At 37.2% G+C, this 18340-nt stretch overlaps 1 protein-coding gene across 1 annotated transcript; it reads left to right on the top strand.

Annotated features, from left to right (window-relative positions):
• The first annotated feature begins 381 nt into the window (after window positions 1–381).
• LOC127162287 (ribonuclease inhibitor-like) lies at window positions 382–17975 on the top strand. The gene is made up of 12 exons (XM_051105060.1): window positions 382–584; window positions 1360–1533; window positions 2247–2420; window positions 7655–7828; window positions 8035–8205; window positions 8353–8523; window positions 8746–8919; window positions 9124–9294; window positions 9517–9690; window positions 16954–17127; window positions 17343–17516; window positions 17786–17975. Exons 1-12 carry the CDS (start codon window positions 553–555, stop codon window positions 17958–17960), a joined length of 1938 nt encoding a protein of 645 aa, XP_050961017.1. The 5' UTR covers window positions 382–552; the 3' UTR covers window positions 17961–17975.
• Window positions 17976–18340: the final 365 nt, after the last annotated feature.

Below are 18340 nucleotides of genomic sequence, written 5' to 3'. Positions count from 1 at the left end.
TTCATTTTTTCATATCAGTTCACAGTGTATTAACTAATTGACAGAAAACTATTGAATTTAAAACTATTAGTAAATGTTGAAACTTTAAGGTTATTAAATGCTGTACTAGTTGTTTATCATCAGTTCATGTTAACTAATGTAGTTAATGTTATCAAGTGAAACCTCATAACTTGGATAAATAGCTCACATCTTAATGGGTAATTTAGCTGATTTTCAGCCTTTGCATACATTTGTAACTTTTGTGTAGTTTGTAGTATATTTAAATGAACTATGTGTAGTCTTTCTTCATGTTACCTGCACACAGATATCACTGTTTATTTGTCAGCAAACATCTGCTGGAAGATGAAAAACACATTAGTAAGTTGATCATCATAGATCTGATTCATTGTCTTTTCTCTTTCTGTTTTCAGTCTGTGTGGATGCAGTATTACAGAGAAACAGTGTCTCATCCTGACTTCAGCTCTGAAATCAAACCCATCACACCTGAGAGAACTGGACCTGAGCTGGAATAAACTAAGAGACTCTGGAGTGAAAAACCTCAGTGATCTACTGATGAACACACAATTCAAGCTGGAGAAACTAGAGTTAGTACAGTTAAAGTTGATTTATTGACAACAGTTCTGAACTTACATTGTTTAAAGCAATGCACTGGTTTTACCATATTGGTCACATTTTGCAAGTTTTTTTTTTTTCTTTTTTCTTTTTTATTGTAAGTGTGTAAATGCAGAAATCAGCCATTCATTTGAGAATAAAGAATAGAGGCATTAAATACAATAAAGTAAAAAAAGTAAGTAGAAGCAGTGTCTGCCCTCATACAAAACTAACATGACTTAAAACAAACTATTGGAGTGAAAAACCTCAGTGATCTACTGATGAACACACAATTCAAGCTGGAGAAACTAGTTTAAACTAGAGTTAGTACAGTTAAAGTTTGTTTATTTTAAGACAACAGATATTAAGTTATATTGTTCAAAGCAGTGCACTGGTTTTCCATATTGGTCACATTTTTTTTTTTTATTTAAATAGTAAGTAAGTGTGTAAATGCAGAAATCAGCCTTTTATTAGAGAATAAAGAATGGATGAATTAAATAAATAAAATAAAGTAAAAGAAGTAAATAGAAGCAGTGTCTGCCCTCTTACTAAACTAACATGACTCAAACTATTAGAAACTAAATGCCTCTTCAATATTATGATCATCATAGATCCTAAACCTTAGTTTGAATCAAATAAAAACACAGAAGGATTCACACTGTAAACTGGAGAGATTGAGCTCAGTAACATTCACATACAAGAATCAGGAAACATGATAATAATGATAATATTTTCTTTTCTTATTTTATGCTGTTTTTGCCATTGCAGGTTAAGCAACTGTGAAATGACAGATGAAGGTTGTTCTGCTGTGACTTCAGCTCTGAAATCAAACCCATCACACCTGAGAGAACTGAACCTGAGCTGGAATAAACTAGGAGACTCTGGAGTGAAAAACCTCAGTGATCTACTGATGAACACACAATTCAAGCTGGAGAAACTAGAGTTAGTATCATTATACTGTACAGCAGTGACAGTGAGATTAAAGTTCACTGTTTAGTTTAAGACCGCTGGACTCTTGTCACATCATTTCCAGTGCTGCACTTTCTGTCATTTCTCCATCTGAAGAAAGATTCAGGAATACAATGTTTTTATGTGTATCTGTAAAAAAAACAGCATAGAACTTATTGAAATTTGACATTTTTGCTGTGGAACAAAACAGAAGTGACAACAGACTAAAAACAGTCTAACAAATGACAGTAGATGTTTCTGACAGTTAGATTTATACTGGACTAATAGTATATTTCACTTTTTTTTTTTTTTTTTTTAAAGGGAAATGTAGATTTAGTATATTTGTATAGTTAGAAATTGAAACTACACTGTAAAATGGCTTAAAAATTAAAAAATATATTTTAATTTGATTGATTTGATTATTTTCTTCCAATAGAAATGTGAAAATAGACCATTTAATTATTGTTAATTTTACTATTGTTTCTATATTGATTCTACATATTAATTTCCATTGGTAAAATTGACTTATTTGTTGACTGAGGGTCCAGACTTGGATTGTAACTAGTCTCCTCAAATACTCCTCTCTTGGTTTGTTCATTCATATATTAGAAGTTTCCATGATTTTGCTGGTTTATTAGTGAATGTATGACATTTGTTCATGATGCATCATAGATCTGATTCATTGTCTTTTCTCTTTCTGTCTTCAGTCTGTGTAATTGCAGTATTACAGAGAAACAGTGTCTCATCCTGACTTCAGCTCTGAAATCAAACCCATCACACCTGAGAGAACTGAACCTGAGCTGGAATCAAATAAAAAACACAGGAGTGAATCACTTATGTGACGTACTGAAGGATTCACACTGTAAACTGGAGAGATTGAGGTCAGTAACATTCACATACAAGAATCAAAATGATTAAAATCACTTCAACAGTTTAAACCAAAACACTTTATAGTATCTAACGATGTCTACAGAAGCTTCTTAAACAAACTCATCCAGTAAGTAAAACTGTTAAAGTGTGGAATAAAGAGTCTTCAACATGTTTTACACTAAACAATACTTTTGGATTGAACTATTTTTAGAGTTTACCACAAAAAAAATGCAGTTTTATAAGAGAAGTCCCTGACTTTTTGCGACAGGTGGGATTCAGTTTACGGCACTTCTCATTCATTCCTATGGTATCTGTAAACGGCGATTGAGTGTCGCACAATTCTGACTGAAATTCAATGACGTCAGTGCTGTAATGTGATTGGTCATTAAGAGACACGTGATCCAAGTTAGCCGTTACGCTTTGTCCAGTAGTAACTAATACAGACCCTCTCATCTCCCTATACTAAGAAAATCTCTGTCAAGGGGTAATTAGTGTAAGGTCCCACCTACTGGCCCAAAAAACGAGGTCCAGCAGCTAGGGTGAAGGTGTTCTGCGTTTATGTCTTTTCTGGCGCTTCTGTACAAAGTAACTTGACTTATTAAAACTTTGATGTCAATTTTTAACTCTGACTCATTTAAATCTGACTCCAATTTTAAGTGTTTACAAATTGTGATAGTAATTTTAGATGCTGATCATAATGTCAGTTGTGTCATAATTTAGACGTCTGGTTATTTCGAACTCACTATACTTTCAATTATCCGTTCATTAATGCCCTGGTATCACTTAGAACTAGTTTATAACTTCGGTATAATCTGCCCTGGATGCAGAATTGCAGAAAATACCAGGCTGCAATTTAATCTACTAGAAATAATGATTTCAGAACAGTCTAAAATGAATCAAGAAATAACATTTTATTTTTCCAGGCATAGAGAAACATCAATCAAAAAAGAGTAAATTCGATCAATCAATGGAGCAAATACATCAATTAAAAAAATAATGGATTAACACTTAACTGATCAGCATAAAACATAGAATAAGAAATAGTTTCAAAGAGTCAGCATACCTGGCAAATAGAGAGACACACGGCAACCGTGCGGGAAGTTCTGCTTACAGATGCTTCCTTGACTGTTTCGCCAATCCTCTTTAAATACCCAAATTATAACAAAACAATCATAAATTTAGCATAATAAAGACTTCACAGGACTTTTGCTGGGACAGGAGGTGACCTGAAAGCCATATCTAACCTGGAGGGAAAAAGTAACATCTGGCAAAGACCTTATCAGAGGCACAACCCACACCAGTGGAACAGAGTTCTCCTCAGATTTGAGATCTTTATTTTTGGTCTGTTCCACTGACGTGGGACTGAGATCATATTTCCAACCGCAATGAGAACATAAAAATGATACCAAACATGAAAATGTTATGATCATGGATTTTGAAGAAAGAGTTAATGCATTATGCAAGTGTCTCCCAACACTTCTAAGTCACCTTTTAGTGACCTGGACCATATGCCCAGGGGGCAAGGAGAGGGGCTTGAGGATGGGTGAAGGGACAGATGAACAAATGGTCTTTCTTCCAGATATTCCTGTCAGATTACAAAATTTATTGTTTTGATGCATGGCATGTGCTGTGAGAACTTCTTGAGTTTTAGCTTCATGAGGAGATCAAGGCACCCTCACATTAGGAACACAGGTGCATAGGATAAAGCAATCAAACTAAATAAGAACAGGAAACTGACCAAATAAGGAAACTCAGGAACAAAGACAGGGGTAAAACAAGGAAAAACAGGTCCAAAAGTCTGACACTTGAACATTGAGTCTGTTATTTTTAATGTTATTTTATTCATCATGCACAGAAACCTTAACCTCAACCTGTATTAAAAAAAAATCACAGAACAATACAAAATGTATTGTCCTCTTTCTTCTTAAAAAGAGAAAAAGAAAATAAATATTGGTCCATCTAATCCTGAGATTGTGTAGAGATTAAGTAGAGTTGCACCTCCTTATCAAGGATTTGGGGGATTGTCCTGAGTGAGGTGTGATCCCCAACTGTGAGGTGCAGGCCGTGCTACACGCTTACTCCACCGTGTTTGATCAGGTGACTTTGAGGAATACAAAAAGGCCAGATTCAAACTATACAAATCAATCAGGAAGACCAAGAGACATTATAGTCTGATTCTGGGGGGATATTACATCACTGCAGATTCCCAGTGCATGTGACAAATCCTGCAGCTCATCACAGAGAACCAGCAGAAAAGCCAGGGAGCCATGAGTACCAAGACCACACTCCCAGATGAGCTGATTGAGTCCTGTACACTCAGTTTGAGGCACCAATCATCAGCCAAAAGCATAGGATTCTGAACTCAGAGGGTATTTTAGTCACGTCACACACAGTGTCATCGGTGGAGGTGTGCATGGCTCTGAAACCCATGGAAAGCAGCCCAGATGAGCAGTCAGGGTTTGCAGTCAAGTCCTAGAAAAAGGACCATTCCAGCCACCTTAGACTCATTAAAATTTACACCAAAATCAGTCCACTGATGATGCTGACACACTGTCCCACAGCACTCAACTTTGGTGCTAAACTTCCTGTTGGACAGAACTCAGTCAGTCAGAGTAGAAAATTGGAAATGCCCCTGTTGGAGAGACCTCAACAAGAGTAGAAAATGATATGCCCTAAATTTAATGTGCAGTTCATCATTGAATCCAGTGATGTCATCATCCAGCTCAGTTCAGTTCAAATAGTATCTGTGCAATCAAGTCGATGATATCACTGGAAATTAAGTGTCTCCAACTAAACAAACGAGAAAGATTCTTCAGATGTTAAAGGTTCTTTATGGAACCATTATGGAACCACAAAAAAAGGTTCTTCTATGGCATCGTGAAGCACCTTCATTTTTAACAGTGTTGGTTTCGCAACACTCTGCAGCTTCTATGAAATTCCCAGCAGTGACTGTATTTTCTTAAGAAGTTCTGAGCAAATTTGGCATGGGAAGCGAAATCCTCAGCAACTTCTACAGATGTACAGGTGAAAGTGGTGTGGAAGTTGCACAGTTAAGGATAGGAAAGCTCTCCAGCACATGATTAAAAGGCAGTGTTGGGCTACTAGTTTAACTACATTTCTCAATAGCATGGTGTTAGTGTTGATGTTTTCTGAATCCAAAAGCTTTTCAGTAGCAAAGCTCTTTTTTTTGATCAAGTAACACAGTAGTGTCAACAAAAGCTACATTTTCCAAAGCATTTCTGAGGCTCAAGCTCAAATCAGAAAAAAAATCACTGATCCTGGAAGGTTCACTGAACTCCTGGGCTCAAAGTGTCAGTCAAACCTCATTATTCCTCCCACATATAAATGTATCTGTATACAATGAAGCCTCAATACCAGCTTTGACACTTTTGATTATTCATTAAAATACAGTGGGGTTTGTTTACATTTTAATTTCTGAAAAAGTAGCAGTTTAGGTCATAGGAGGTTTATGTCACAATATGAGGTAAATCCAGTCTTGTAAATGATACTGATACTGAGAGCATTGACTTGAAATGAAGTTGGTTCAATATAAAAATTACATTTTAAAAACAGCTTGGTTGTAGTACTATTTTTGCCATGTTACTGTAGCTTAGCTTGCTACATTTCCCAGGAGGATATCTTCAGTGTAGTGAAGCTTCATTTAATGAAGAGTAACTGTTAGCTTAGCTCACTACATTTTCCAAGTAGCTTGACCAACACTGTTAAAAAGTGCACAGTTCATTTGTGGAGTAACCTTCCTATCACTTCAGGATATTTACAGCACTAGGGTCATCATGAGACCCACAACATCATCAGGGACAATACACATCCACAACACAGCCTCTTCACACTTCTGCTGTCTGGGAGATGTACAGGAGTATGAAATCAAGGACAGAAATTGCATTTCTAATAACTTTTATAACTTATTTTGTGGTGTTTAGAAGCCTTTTGATGGGTTGCATCAAGGAGTTTTTTTTTTTTTCAGGGGTTGGAGCTAAACTCTGCAGGACAGCAGCTCTCTAGGAACAAACTTGCCTACCCCTGCCCTAAATGTACCCCTCACACAAAACTTTCTGCAGTTTTAGACTTTCAAAAAAATCTTTGTTTTGTAGGATTTATAAGCTTCTTTCCAAAAAAAAAAAAAAAGTCCCATCAAGGTCATAATTTACTGGTATTGCTATCCTTGTGGGGATATTTGGTTCCAATAACTGGTGTAAACCAGTGAACACACAGCAATGAAGTGGTTAAACTCTAAAACATCATGAGTGCAAAACAGACTCACACAATATACACACAATAACAGTCAGAAGACTTGAATAAGAGGTTGAAATCAGATCAGACCCAGATGAATTAAACTCTGATAAAGAATTCCTGTTCATTTTTCTTCCATTTTTATTGAAATTCTATGTTACGTGTAACAAAAGGCTTTCTCTGTGTTCAGGTTTGACTCTAGTAATAATAATGCAAAAACTGAGAGCTCACATACTCGTTTAAAATAAATAAATAAATAAACTTGACCAAAAGTAGTATTTGAGAATGTCTGAATATTTAACCTAATAAAAGTAAGCAATTAAAAACATCAAGCATCTCTTGAAGCATCTTTGAGATGTTGCCACAGTTCTTCTGGATTTAGTCTGTTTCAGTTTGTTCTGTTTCTTCATGTCATTCCAGACGAACTGAATGATGATGAGATCAGATCTCTGTGTGGAGCACTGGCTGTTGTCAGACTCTTTGTGCAAACAAAAATCTAAATGGATTATTACAATTAATGGCAAAATGTTTGAAATTTAATCTGATATTTCCCACTGACACACTACAGCAAAAGATAGAAATAACTTACTTTAAACTGTTTTTTAGCTGGTGAAAATACTAGTGGCCTAAGACTATTGCACAGTACTACATAGAACAAAAATATATTACACTGATTTTACTTAAAAGAAAAAAGTTACATTTCAGGTGTTCAGTCTCTTTTGACCATGAAGAGCACAAGTGTACCTCACAAATGAGGAGCATCAGAAGGTTAAAGCTTTAAAGTGACTGTAAGCTGGAGATACTGCAGTGAATTGATGTCTAACAATTTAAAGTTCCCTTTTTTGTTTGAATTGATATCCAGATTGTCAGATTTTGCTTTACAGTTTTAGTTCCTTTGTATAAGGAATAAATATTGAATTTGGATTGTTGTTTAGGTCATTTTCTAGAATAACTGATTAATCATCTGATTGTGACATTTTCATTCTGGTTCTAGACTTTCAGACTGCAGTATCACTGAAGAAGGTTATAAAGCTCTGGCTTCAGCTCTGAGATCAAACCCTTCACACCTGATAGAGCTGGATCTCACAGGAAATGATCCTGGACAATCAGGAGTGAAGGAGCTCAATGATTTACTACAGGATCCAAACTGTCAACTCAAGACACTGAGGTAAAATGTGATGGAATAATGTAAAATAAATGATATATAGGTCAACTTTTTCTTTTTGTACTTGTATAATATGTTGAACAACCTGTTTCTGCATCAAACTTAAAGAAAAAAAAAACAACTTGGGCTTTTAAATAATGTTTTATAATTTGTCCGTTGTATAAAAGGTGAGAACTGAATTGATTCCTGTTTTATCTTCTCTTCTGCAGGTTTTTGGGTCCTGCTGCAGATGAAGCCTGTCAGTATGTGACTGGAATTGTGGGTAAAAACCCGTTACTCCTGAGAGAGCTGAATCTGAGTGAACATGAACTAGGAGACACACGAGTGAATCAGATCGCTGCTCTACTGCAGGATAAACACTGTCAACTCAACACACTGATGTGAGTATTGTTTTCAGTTATCATATATAATTAAGGAAATTATGTGAATCATACACTGGCTAAACACATTCATCTTTAGAAATTCTTTAATGTTTGAATCAAGTACTTTGTATTTGTAAACTCTCCCTCTCATGTTTATCATTTTAGGCTGCGTGATTGTGGTTTAACAGAGGAAAACTGTTCATGTCTCGCTACAGTCCTGAGATCAAACTCCAGTCTGAAAGAGCTTGACATGAGCAACAATAATCTGCAAGATTCAGGAGTGAAGAAACTCCAGACTGGATTAGAAAATACAAAATGCACATTGGAGAAACTCAGGTGAATAATGAACTATTGATTGGTTTTAATAATAACATTCTCTTTTGGTTAAAATGAAAATATTACTGTAATAATCGAAAAAAGGAAAGACATGCTCCTGTCAGATGGTGAAATATTTTTCTTCTCTGATCATAAGAACAAAGATATTAAACCTTTTTGTAGTACTATTAATTATATAACTTGTGTATTATACTATATAATATAATAAAACCCTTTTTGTAGACTTTCAGACTGCAGTATCACTGAAGAAGGTTATAAAGCTCTGGCTTCAGCTCTGAGATCAAACCCTTCACACCTGATAGAGCTGGATCTCACAGGAAATGATCCTGGACAATCAGGAGTGAAGGAGCTCAATGATTTACTACAGGATCCAAACTGTCAACTCAAGACACTGAGGTGAGAGATGATGGAATAATGTAAAATAAATGATATATGGATGAACTTTTTCTTTTATACTTGTATAATATGTTGAACAACCTGTTGCTGCATCAAACTTAAAGAAAAAAAAACAACTTGGGCTTTTAAATAATGTTTTATAAGTTGTCCGTTGTATAAAAGGTGAGAACTGAATTGATTCCTGTTTTATCTTCTCTTCTGCAGGTTTTTGGGTCCTGCTGCAGATGAAGCCTGTCAGTATGTGACTGGAATTGTGGGTAAAAACCCGTTACTCCTGAGAGAGCTGAATCTGAGTGAACATGAACTAGGAGACACACGAGTGAATCAGATCGCTGCTCTACTGCAGGATAAACACTGTCAACTCAACACACTGATGTACGTTTTTTTATTGTTACAAAGACACTTTTAAATTCTTGCTGCTGGGTGTTTTTTATGTGTCTTGTAAAAGAGATTGCTGACTGAAAAACCATATGTGACTTTTTGTAATGTGATTGTCATCATCATCATCATCATCATCACCAGTATTTGTCAACTGTCAGCTAAAACATACTGGTAAATATTAAGATTAAAACTGAATTGTGTTTTCTCTTTATGCAGTCTGAATAACAACTGTATCACAGAAGGAGGTTGTCATGTTCTGGCTGCAGCTCTAAATTCAAACCCTTCAAATCTGACAGAGCTGGATCTGAGTGAGAATAAACTAGGAAACCCAGGAATGAAGATCATCTTGACTCTGTTTGAAAATGTACAGTGTAGACTGGGAAAGCTGAAGTAAGTATTTACAACATTAAAAGTGTATCCCATTAATTACCCAGACTGTAGAGACCCACCACAGTTTCATGAATTTGAAAATATTTTACACTTGTCATCAGGACTGCACAATTAATCAAAATATACTTAAACCTGTGATATGACTTAGTGCAGTTATCAAATCACCAAAGGCTGCAATTTAATTGTATATATAGTCTGCTGTGTTACAAGCTTAAAAGCGAAGTGCAGTTACGTGTGAGCAGATAATGAGCTAGTATTAATAAATCTTGTTCTTCAACCAGTACCCTCCAACATTTAGCAAAACAAAGCACATTGGAAAAGAAGTATCTATTGTTTTCTATGTGTGTTCAAACACTGGTGGTATCACTCAAAATCTGTCAGTGTCTATTACCTACAACACAACTCACATAGTTTCCCATTAAATTGTGTCACAACCTCACCAGTCTAGGTTGGAAAGGCAGATGACAAGGAAAATAAAAAGGTATAATTTTGGGAACGACAACACCCCTTTCTCCTGTCCCAGCTCACAATGACCACGACATAACGATTTTTATAAGCTTTCACAAAAAGTTTATTATAACATAAATTAAAGAATTGGAAGCATATCTCTTCGGAAGGGGATCAAGGCCAAAAAAACAAACAAAAGGAAAACTAGCTAAAGATTTAGAAATAACTTACCTATCGAAATCAAATTCTCAAAAGAAATACAGGAGCGGTCTTCCCTAACTCCTTAACTAGCCAAAACTAGGAGAAAAAGTTTACACCAAAAACAAAAGGCAATCCCCAACCTACTTGCTTCAAGAGTGAACGAAAGACTATTTACAAATAACGAATGAACAAAATAAACAACGAATAACAGTTTACAGACTGAAAGGTATTAGTTGCGAGATACAGGGGAAACAAATTCTATTCAATACAACAGCGTGGATGCGAGAGCTCCGCGGCACAACTTACTCACACAACAGTTCAACCGTGCTTCCACAATAACACTATTCGCAACAATGTACACTAAAAAAGGAGAAGAGAAAATAGTTGTCTGGGGCAGGAGACAGAGGACAACGACGACGGAGCTTCAGCACACGCTCTCAACCAGAAGCTCTCCAACACTGCTCTGCTTCCTAGCATTCAAACGCTCCTGCTAGGTGCGCAACTTCCTGCAGCTGGTCCCAATCAAGCGCTGCCAGAAGGAGATGGGAGAGAGAGAAAGAGGGAGAGGGAGGAACTTCGTACAATGTATTGCACGCAATACAACAACAACAACAACAACAACCACCAAGTACAAAAATAAATATGCGTCCCATGACGTAACAATTGCATTAACAATAATTTGGGACAAATGTTAGTGTGTACTGACTTCACCCTAAGCTGGAGGATTGGCAGCTTAGTTTTTTCTATCAACTTACTTCAAAGCAAAATTGATGCCACTTTGTTCATTCTTTCAAGGGGTCATCGGATGCTAAGTTCACTTTTTCATGCTGTTTGAACATTAATGTGTGTAGGCAGTGCATGTACGAATCTACCGTACAGTGATAAAAATCCATGCAGTGGTTTTTAATTAATCTGTAAAAATAATATCCCCTTTTTCAAATCGAGCCGTTCTCAAATGCCTGTCAGTGTGCCGTCAGACCGACAGATGCCACTCCCACAATAGTTGATTGACATGAGCTCTCACCTCAGATCAGCTGTAACAGTCCGGTAACTTTCCATGTTGTGATGCCAGAGCAGGGATGTAAGTTAGACAAGAATATCTCAGATTGAGCGATTGAGGTGTTGTGTTACTGAAAGTAATAATGAACATAGTGGTCGTCATTTACTCCCGACATCTGAGCCGCAGTAGATTGTTCGTTTGTGAAGGGAATGTGCCTCCTGATCTACATATATCCGTCTATGTTCATGTGAATCATTCATGATCCAGCTTTACTTACGGCAGAAGTGAGTATAAGCGTTTTTATGAATCTTTGCGATCGCCTTTCCTTATAACGTGGTAGTTAGGAAGTTTAGCGGCTAAATGCGGCTAATGTAAACAACACCATCTTTCCACAGAGTGAAGAGAGGGGCGGGTTGAGCAGAGCTCATTTGCATTTAAAGGAACAACCCCTTAGAATGACAAAACCTTTGAGAATTTTTAATCAAAGTATATTAGAGACTTTTCATTAAGACCCTAAAGAATCATATCAACTTGTGGAAAATGGGCATCCGATGACCCCTTTAAGTGAACTTTTGCCTGCGCACTCATGATTAGACTCACTGTTTTGAACATCAGAATAGAGTACAGGATGACACATCTGGTCTGTAACGCAGCACTTGTCACTGGAGCTGCCGGAGACAAGGCCTCGATTTGGCTTTTTTAAAGGATGACAGTGGAGTTCAGTATCACAGATTTTTTTGAGGAAACAGATCATCACTTTATCAACTCACAGCCTCTCTGTTCATCTTTAACATGTTTAACACTAAACATTCATTTTGTACTGAGCTATTTTTAGAAATAAATGCAGTTTTATAAGATAAGTTATAGAGAATTGTTTTATTTTGATTTTGTTTATTTGTATCACCAAACAGAATTTGACTGTCATAAAACTGAAAGCATTCAATGATTCATAATCAGATTTAATATAAAATATATTTTAATCTAAGATGTGATTTTGGTCAAAAGATGTAATCTTGATCTTTTTTTTTTTTTTTTCTGATATGTCTGTTTTGGCTAATAGAAGTTATGAATGGCTGATAAATGTAAAAACAATGGCTGGTGAATTTTATGTTCTTCTTTAATTTTACTTCAGCTGGTCTGTAAACTGGCGGTGTGTCACAAGGAATGGGTCAGTAATGTAAAATTGGTGTGTTGGTGTAGATACATTTATAAAATAATGTTACGACCCTTGGTGTTCTAGGGGTATACGGGTCGCACACTTCAATTTGTAAGACATTGGCAAGTTGAATCCCCAGCACTGGTTGCAACCAAAGTGATGAAAAACCAAACTAAATATTTTATCAGCAAAGTGTGTTTATTTACATAAAGTACAAGAGAAGTGGTACTAAGTGAAAAATTTACAAGTGAAAATAGTTGTTCAAAGTCAGACACTAATAGAAAGACTGGCTATGTTGACATGTTTACCACGTGGCTTACTTCCCTAAACCAGTCTCTCAGCCACGAATATCACCAGCATATTGACTGAAAAACAACAAAGCAGCCAATGAGTCTCAAGACTGACTCTAATTCCTAAAATGGCTTCTTAAAAGCCAGCTGAAGAATGGGGATTGGTTGACATAATGGAATTATGAAACCAGAAAAACAATAACAGGATTGGTTGAAGTACTGGATGGAACCAATCAGAAGAATGACCTGGAACATAAGAAAAAAACCAATCAGGAGCAGCAAGCAATGGATGGAACCACTAAGGACCTGAAATAAGAAAAAAAAGGGCAACAGACAAAACAACCACCCAATAACATTCTGGAATGTAACAATAATGACATTCAGATTGTTTTTGTGAGATGATGGAAAATGTTAATGTTGTGACTTAAATTAGAGGATTAGTAGTCATAAATGCTTTATATCAGTTTCATTGGTTGATTTCAGTAATAAGAACAGAAACAGTTTATATCGTCATTTATTGGGCAGTTCACCTTTAAGAATAGTTGCCCATAATGCTTCAGAATCAAGAGTGTGCACAAGAATGAAGAAGAAGTGAATGATAGAGTATGTGTGTCCGCAGTTAAGAAATGTCATCCTTGCGTAAATCCTGCTCAAAATTTCAGCAAAGCAGTTCTTTTGTTTTAATTCAAGTCATCATGAGTCATTATTGCTTGCTAAGCGAAGAAGACACGACAAACATCTGGTGCCGAAACCCAGGATACTAGCAAGCAACACACAAAATGGCGGATTGGCTTGAAAGTAGGGCTGTTCGATTCTGAAAATTTTGGAATCGATTCCGATTCCTGGTTCTAGAATCGATTCCTCACTGTTGTTTTCGATTCTTTTCGATTCTTGTATTTTATAGATTGGAGGAACCTTAAAAAATTATGATACATTTCTGTTAGGGGTGTAACAGTACTGTATCTGTACCGGACCATCACGGAGCAACTTTTTAAAATATACAATGAATGTTTATTTGCAATGTACGAATACACGTACCGTTACACCCCTAATTTCTGTATTTAAATTGTAATTTTGTCTGCATTGCACATAGAATTAGTCATAGCCCACAATGCAGCAGTGGATATGCATTTATTGCATGAATGGAGCAAGGCATAGTTCAGCTGAATGATGTGTACTTCAATGGTATGCTTTGCGCAAAATTAACAAACTGTACACTAAAACTAAATAACCACAACAACAACACCTGATATAAGAGCTTGTGGTTTATCTGTCAAATCAGATGCGCTCTCCGCCACTGATCTGTGCTCTCTGTGTTTTCTTTCAGAATTATCATTGGCTGATAGAAAGGTTAAAAATAGCATTTTATTTAAGATGGTAGAATCAAGACCCTCGATCACGTCATGATCTATTCTGTCATGCAGCATTCAAAACTGTGGACAATATAAGGCCGTTTCACTGTAAAATAGCTTTTGAATCGTTTTTTTAATTTGGTTCATTAAAACGATCTATCTGAAAGAACCTTTTCGTGGAAAGGAATCAGACTTGTAATCACTATTTGTGAGCAAGGCTGCATCCTCAAACTCAGACGTGCTTAGTACAGACTCTCTTCATTCAGTTTATTTTCGTGAATCGATGTTCAGTGACATTTGATGATGATTTGCAGCCTTTGTATGATACAGCCTTTAGTTTGAGAGGTGCCCATAGATAAGCTTTGTTGAACTGAAAATGGCTATGAGTGGAGAGTCGATTCCCCTTGATGGGATCGATTCCAAACTTTGGAATCGACTCTCGATTCCCAACGCCTCGGAATCGATTCTTTTTGGAATCGACTCCCAGCCCTACTTGAAAGACTAATCAGAAAACGAAGAGCTGTGCGCGCTTCCACAACGCGACTCCTGCAAGACATGGAAACAGAGGTGAACAAAGAAGATCCAGTTATTGACCGATTATGTGAACTGTCAGCCCTGTTATCTGAAAAGGAGGAAACGCTGCTGGAGCTGGATGTCGGAATCGAGGAAGGGATGGACACTGATGATTTAGAGAATGAGATCGTGGATGTTGAGGAGTATAAAGAGCGCGTCATCACCACGAAATCACGCGCGCACCGAGTGATACAGAGAAACCGAGAAAACAGAGGAGCAGCACAGACAAACAGTTAAATTACCCAAGTTGATTATTGACAAGTTTAACGGTGAAATTAGTGTGTGGCAAGACTTTTGGAATCAGTTTGAAACCGCCATTCACAAGAATGATGCACTGAGCAAAACAGAAGTTTAACTACTTAAAGACGGATCTAACCGGCGCTGCTTCAAAGTCAATAGCGGGACTGATGTTAACAGACAGTAATTATGATCACGCGATCGATCTGCTGCAGAATCGCTTTGGAAGTAAAGACCTGCTTATTAACGTGCACATGATCAAACTGCTGAAATAAAGAAATCTTATGACGTCACTGCTCTGAGACAACTTTATGATGAATGTGAAGTACATATCCGCAGCTTACAATCGCTGGGTGTCGCATCATAGGCATATGGCAGCTTGTTGTGCCCTGTTCTGCTACAGATGATTCCAGACAACATTACTCTCCAGTGCAGTCGACAGAGAGGAACCAGCAATGAATGGAAAAAGTTATCTCAGAAGTTATGGAATTCCTGCAGAAAGAGATTCTGAGCAGAGAAAGGACCATGCAGCTGATTAAGTCAGGTAATTCCAGAGACGGTCAAAGTTATCAGAAACCAGGTAAAAGACAAGACAAATCATTTGAAATGAAGCACAGAGGCACAACATGCCGTCAGCTGCAGTGCTGCAAACCACCAGTCAGAGAACACAGAACTGCCTCTTCTGTGACAATGCAGCACACAAACCAGAACTGTGTCCAGAAATTGATATCGCTGCATGAAAACACAAACTGACGAAGATGGGACGATGCTTCGTGTGCCTTGGGTCAAAGCACATTGCAAGGTTCTGTAAGATTAAAATATGCTGTAATGTGTGTGGAAGCCAACACCACAGTGGTGTATGTGAGAGAAGAGAGATGTGTACTTCTGACACTGATGACAACAAAGACAACAGGACACGGCTCCACTGCCACGAGACAGAATAACAGAGACCCCTCCATTCGAAGTGACTGGCGTAGACTTTGCAGGTCCGCTCTATGTGAAGAATGATTGAGTGCTATGCAATGGTTATATCGCTCTGTTCACATGTGCAGTCACCAGAGCAGTTCATTAGAGCTTGTTTCAAGTCAGTCAACAGAAAGTTTCCTGTTAGCACTCAAGCGATTTATTTCCAGAAGAGGACTGTGCAAGGTAATTTATTCAGACAATGCCAAAACTTTCAAAAGAGCAAACCAAGACCTCAGCAAGCTGTGGCAAGCCATTAAAGACCCACAACTGCTGGAATACTTCTCAGGAAAGAGCATCGTCTGGCAATTCATCGTAGAGCGAGCGGCCTGGTGGGGCGGATTTTGGGAGAGGCTAGTGAGGTCTGTAAAGACGTGCCTGAGAAAGGTGCTAGGAAGAGCATCACTCACTTTTGAAGAAATGTCTACGCTTATCATGGAAGTAGAAGCCACACTGAATTCCAGACCTTACCTTTGTCCACAATGAGGTTGACGAGCCGCAGCCACTGACACCTGCACGCTTCCTTGTTGGTGAACGACTAACTGCACTTCCACTAAAACCATTCCCTGCAGACCATGATCATCTCACTGTGAGTAAGGAGGAGATGACAAGAAGGTGGAGATACAGAAACAGACTCATGAGCAACCTGTGGAATCGCTGGCGGAAAGACTATTAGAGGATTAGTAGTCATAAATGCTTAATATAAGTTTCATTCATTGTTTTCAGTAATAAGAACAGAAACAGTTTATATAGTCATTTATTAGGCAGTTCACCTTTAACAATAGTTCCCCATAATGCTTCAGAATTGAAAGTGCGCACAATAATGAAGAAGTGAATGACAGAGTATGTGTGTGCGCAGTTAAGAAAAGTAATCTTTGTATAAATCCTGCTTGCAATTTCAGTAAAACAGTTCTTTTGTTTTAATTCAAGTCGTCACAAGTCATTATTGCTTGCTAAGCGAAGAAGACATGACAGTTAACATCCTAATAGTGTAATAAATGTGAATGGAGTCTTATTTTAGTTTGTGTTTTGTCTTTTTTAAAGACTTTCAGACTGCAGTATCACTGAAGAAGGTTATAAAGCTCTGGCTTCAGCTCTGAGATCAAACCCTTCACACCTGATAGAGCTGGATCTCACAGGAAATGATCCTGGACAGTCAGGAGTGAACGAGCTCAATGATTTACTACAGGATGGACTCTGTTCATTAAAGACCATCAGGTGAAAAAGACCTTACAATATTTAAAAATGATCCACAGATGTGAAATCAGCTGTATGAAATAGATAGAAGGGTCAAATGCACCATTGTTGAATAGAAATGACATGAACTGTGATTAAATAGCAGTTCAGAGAAATTCAACAGACACACAACAGAGTTTGTGGCAAACATAATCCAAAAATATAAATGATCTGAAATCCTTATCTGCTTCCTGTAGGTTTTTGAAAAGTCCTGCTGCAGAGGAAGCGTGTGAGTATCTCACTGGAGTTCTGGGTAAAAGTCCATTACTACTGAAAGAACTGGATCTGAGTGGAGATAAATTAGGAGATCTGGATGGGGAGAAACTCTCTGCTCTTTTGATGGACTCTCATAGCAAACTGGAGAAAATAATGTGAGTGAACATGATTTATACATTGAAACCTCTTTGATTATTCATTATTAAAGACTGTCAGTCACATGTGTAATCAGATATGAAGAGCTGTTGATCTGATGTGTGTTGAATATGTGCTGAATAATAATAATCAAGCGTTGTGTTAGTTCAGGCAGAACACGTCAGTCAAGCTCACATCAGCTGATACCGCCAACACTAACAGTATGCAATATAACTGTAATAAATATTCTTGGTAAAAGTGTTTCTGACTGAAATATTTTTGTGTTCAGGCTGAATAATTGTGAGCTGACAGAGAAAAGCTGTTCAGTTCTAGGTACTGTTCTCTCCTCCAAAACAATCCTGAAAGAGATGAACCTGAACAACAGTCGTCTGCTGGACTCAGGAGTCAAAGAGATCTGTGAGGGACTGAAGAATCCTGTGTGTGAGCTGAAGATACTGAAGTGAGTACATTGCACCAACAGCTACACTCAACACCACAGCAATGAGATCAATATTGCACACTGACTGATGATGGGAACATTATATGTGACCCTGGACCACAAAACGTCCAAACGGTCCATTTTTTAAAATTGAGATTTATACATCAACATCTAAAAGCTGAGTTAATAATTGTTTCATGTATGTGTGGTTTGTTAGGATAGAACAATATTTGGCCGAGATACAACTATTTGAAAATCTGTGGGTGCAAAAAAAATAAAAATAAATAAATAAAAAAATAGAGAAAATCACCTTTTAAAAAATAAAAATAAAAAAATAACGTTTATATACTTTTAAATGTCATTTAGTGACTGTTTTAGCTACGTTCAATTGAAACCAACACTGAT

The sequence above is a fragment of the Labeo rohita genome, unplaced genomic scaffold (genome assembly GCF_022985175.1).
Source record: "Labeo rohita strain BAU-BD-2019 unplaced genomic scaffold, IGBB_LRoh.1.0 scaffold_876, whole genome shotgun sequence".
NCBI classification, from domain to species: Eukaryota; Metazoa; Chordata; class Actinopteri; order Cypriniformes; family Cyprinidae; genus Labeo; species Labeo rohita.
The sequence above is the reverse complement of the archived record's forward strand: the minus strand, read 5'-3'. Positions and strand labels throughout refer to the sequence as shown.

Excerpts from the sequence above, each read along its gene's own strand:
- LOC127162287 (XM_051105060.1), top strand. The coding sequence starts at position 553 with ATGAACACACAATTCAAGCTGGAGAAACTAGA. Across the intron at positions 585-1,359 it reads TTCAAGCTGGAGAAACTAGA|GTTAAGCAACTGTGAAATGA; the intron begins GTTAGTACAGTT and ends TTGCCATTGCAG. Across the intron at positions 1,534-2,246 it reads TTCAAGCTGGAGAAACTAGA|TCTGTGTAATTGCAGTATTA; the intron begins GTTAGTATCATT and ends TTCTGTCTTCAG.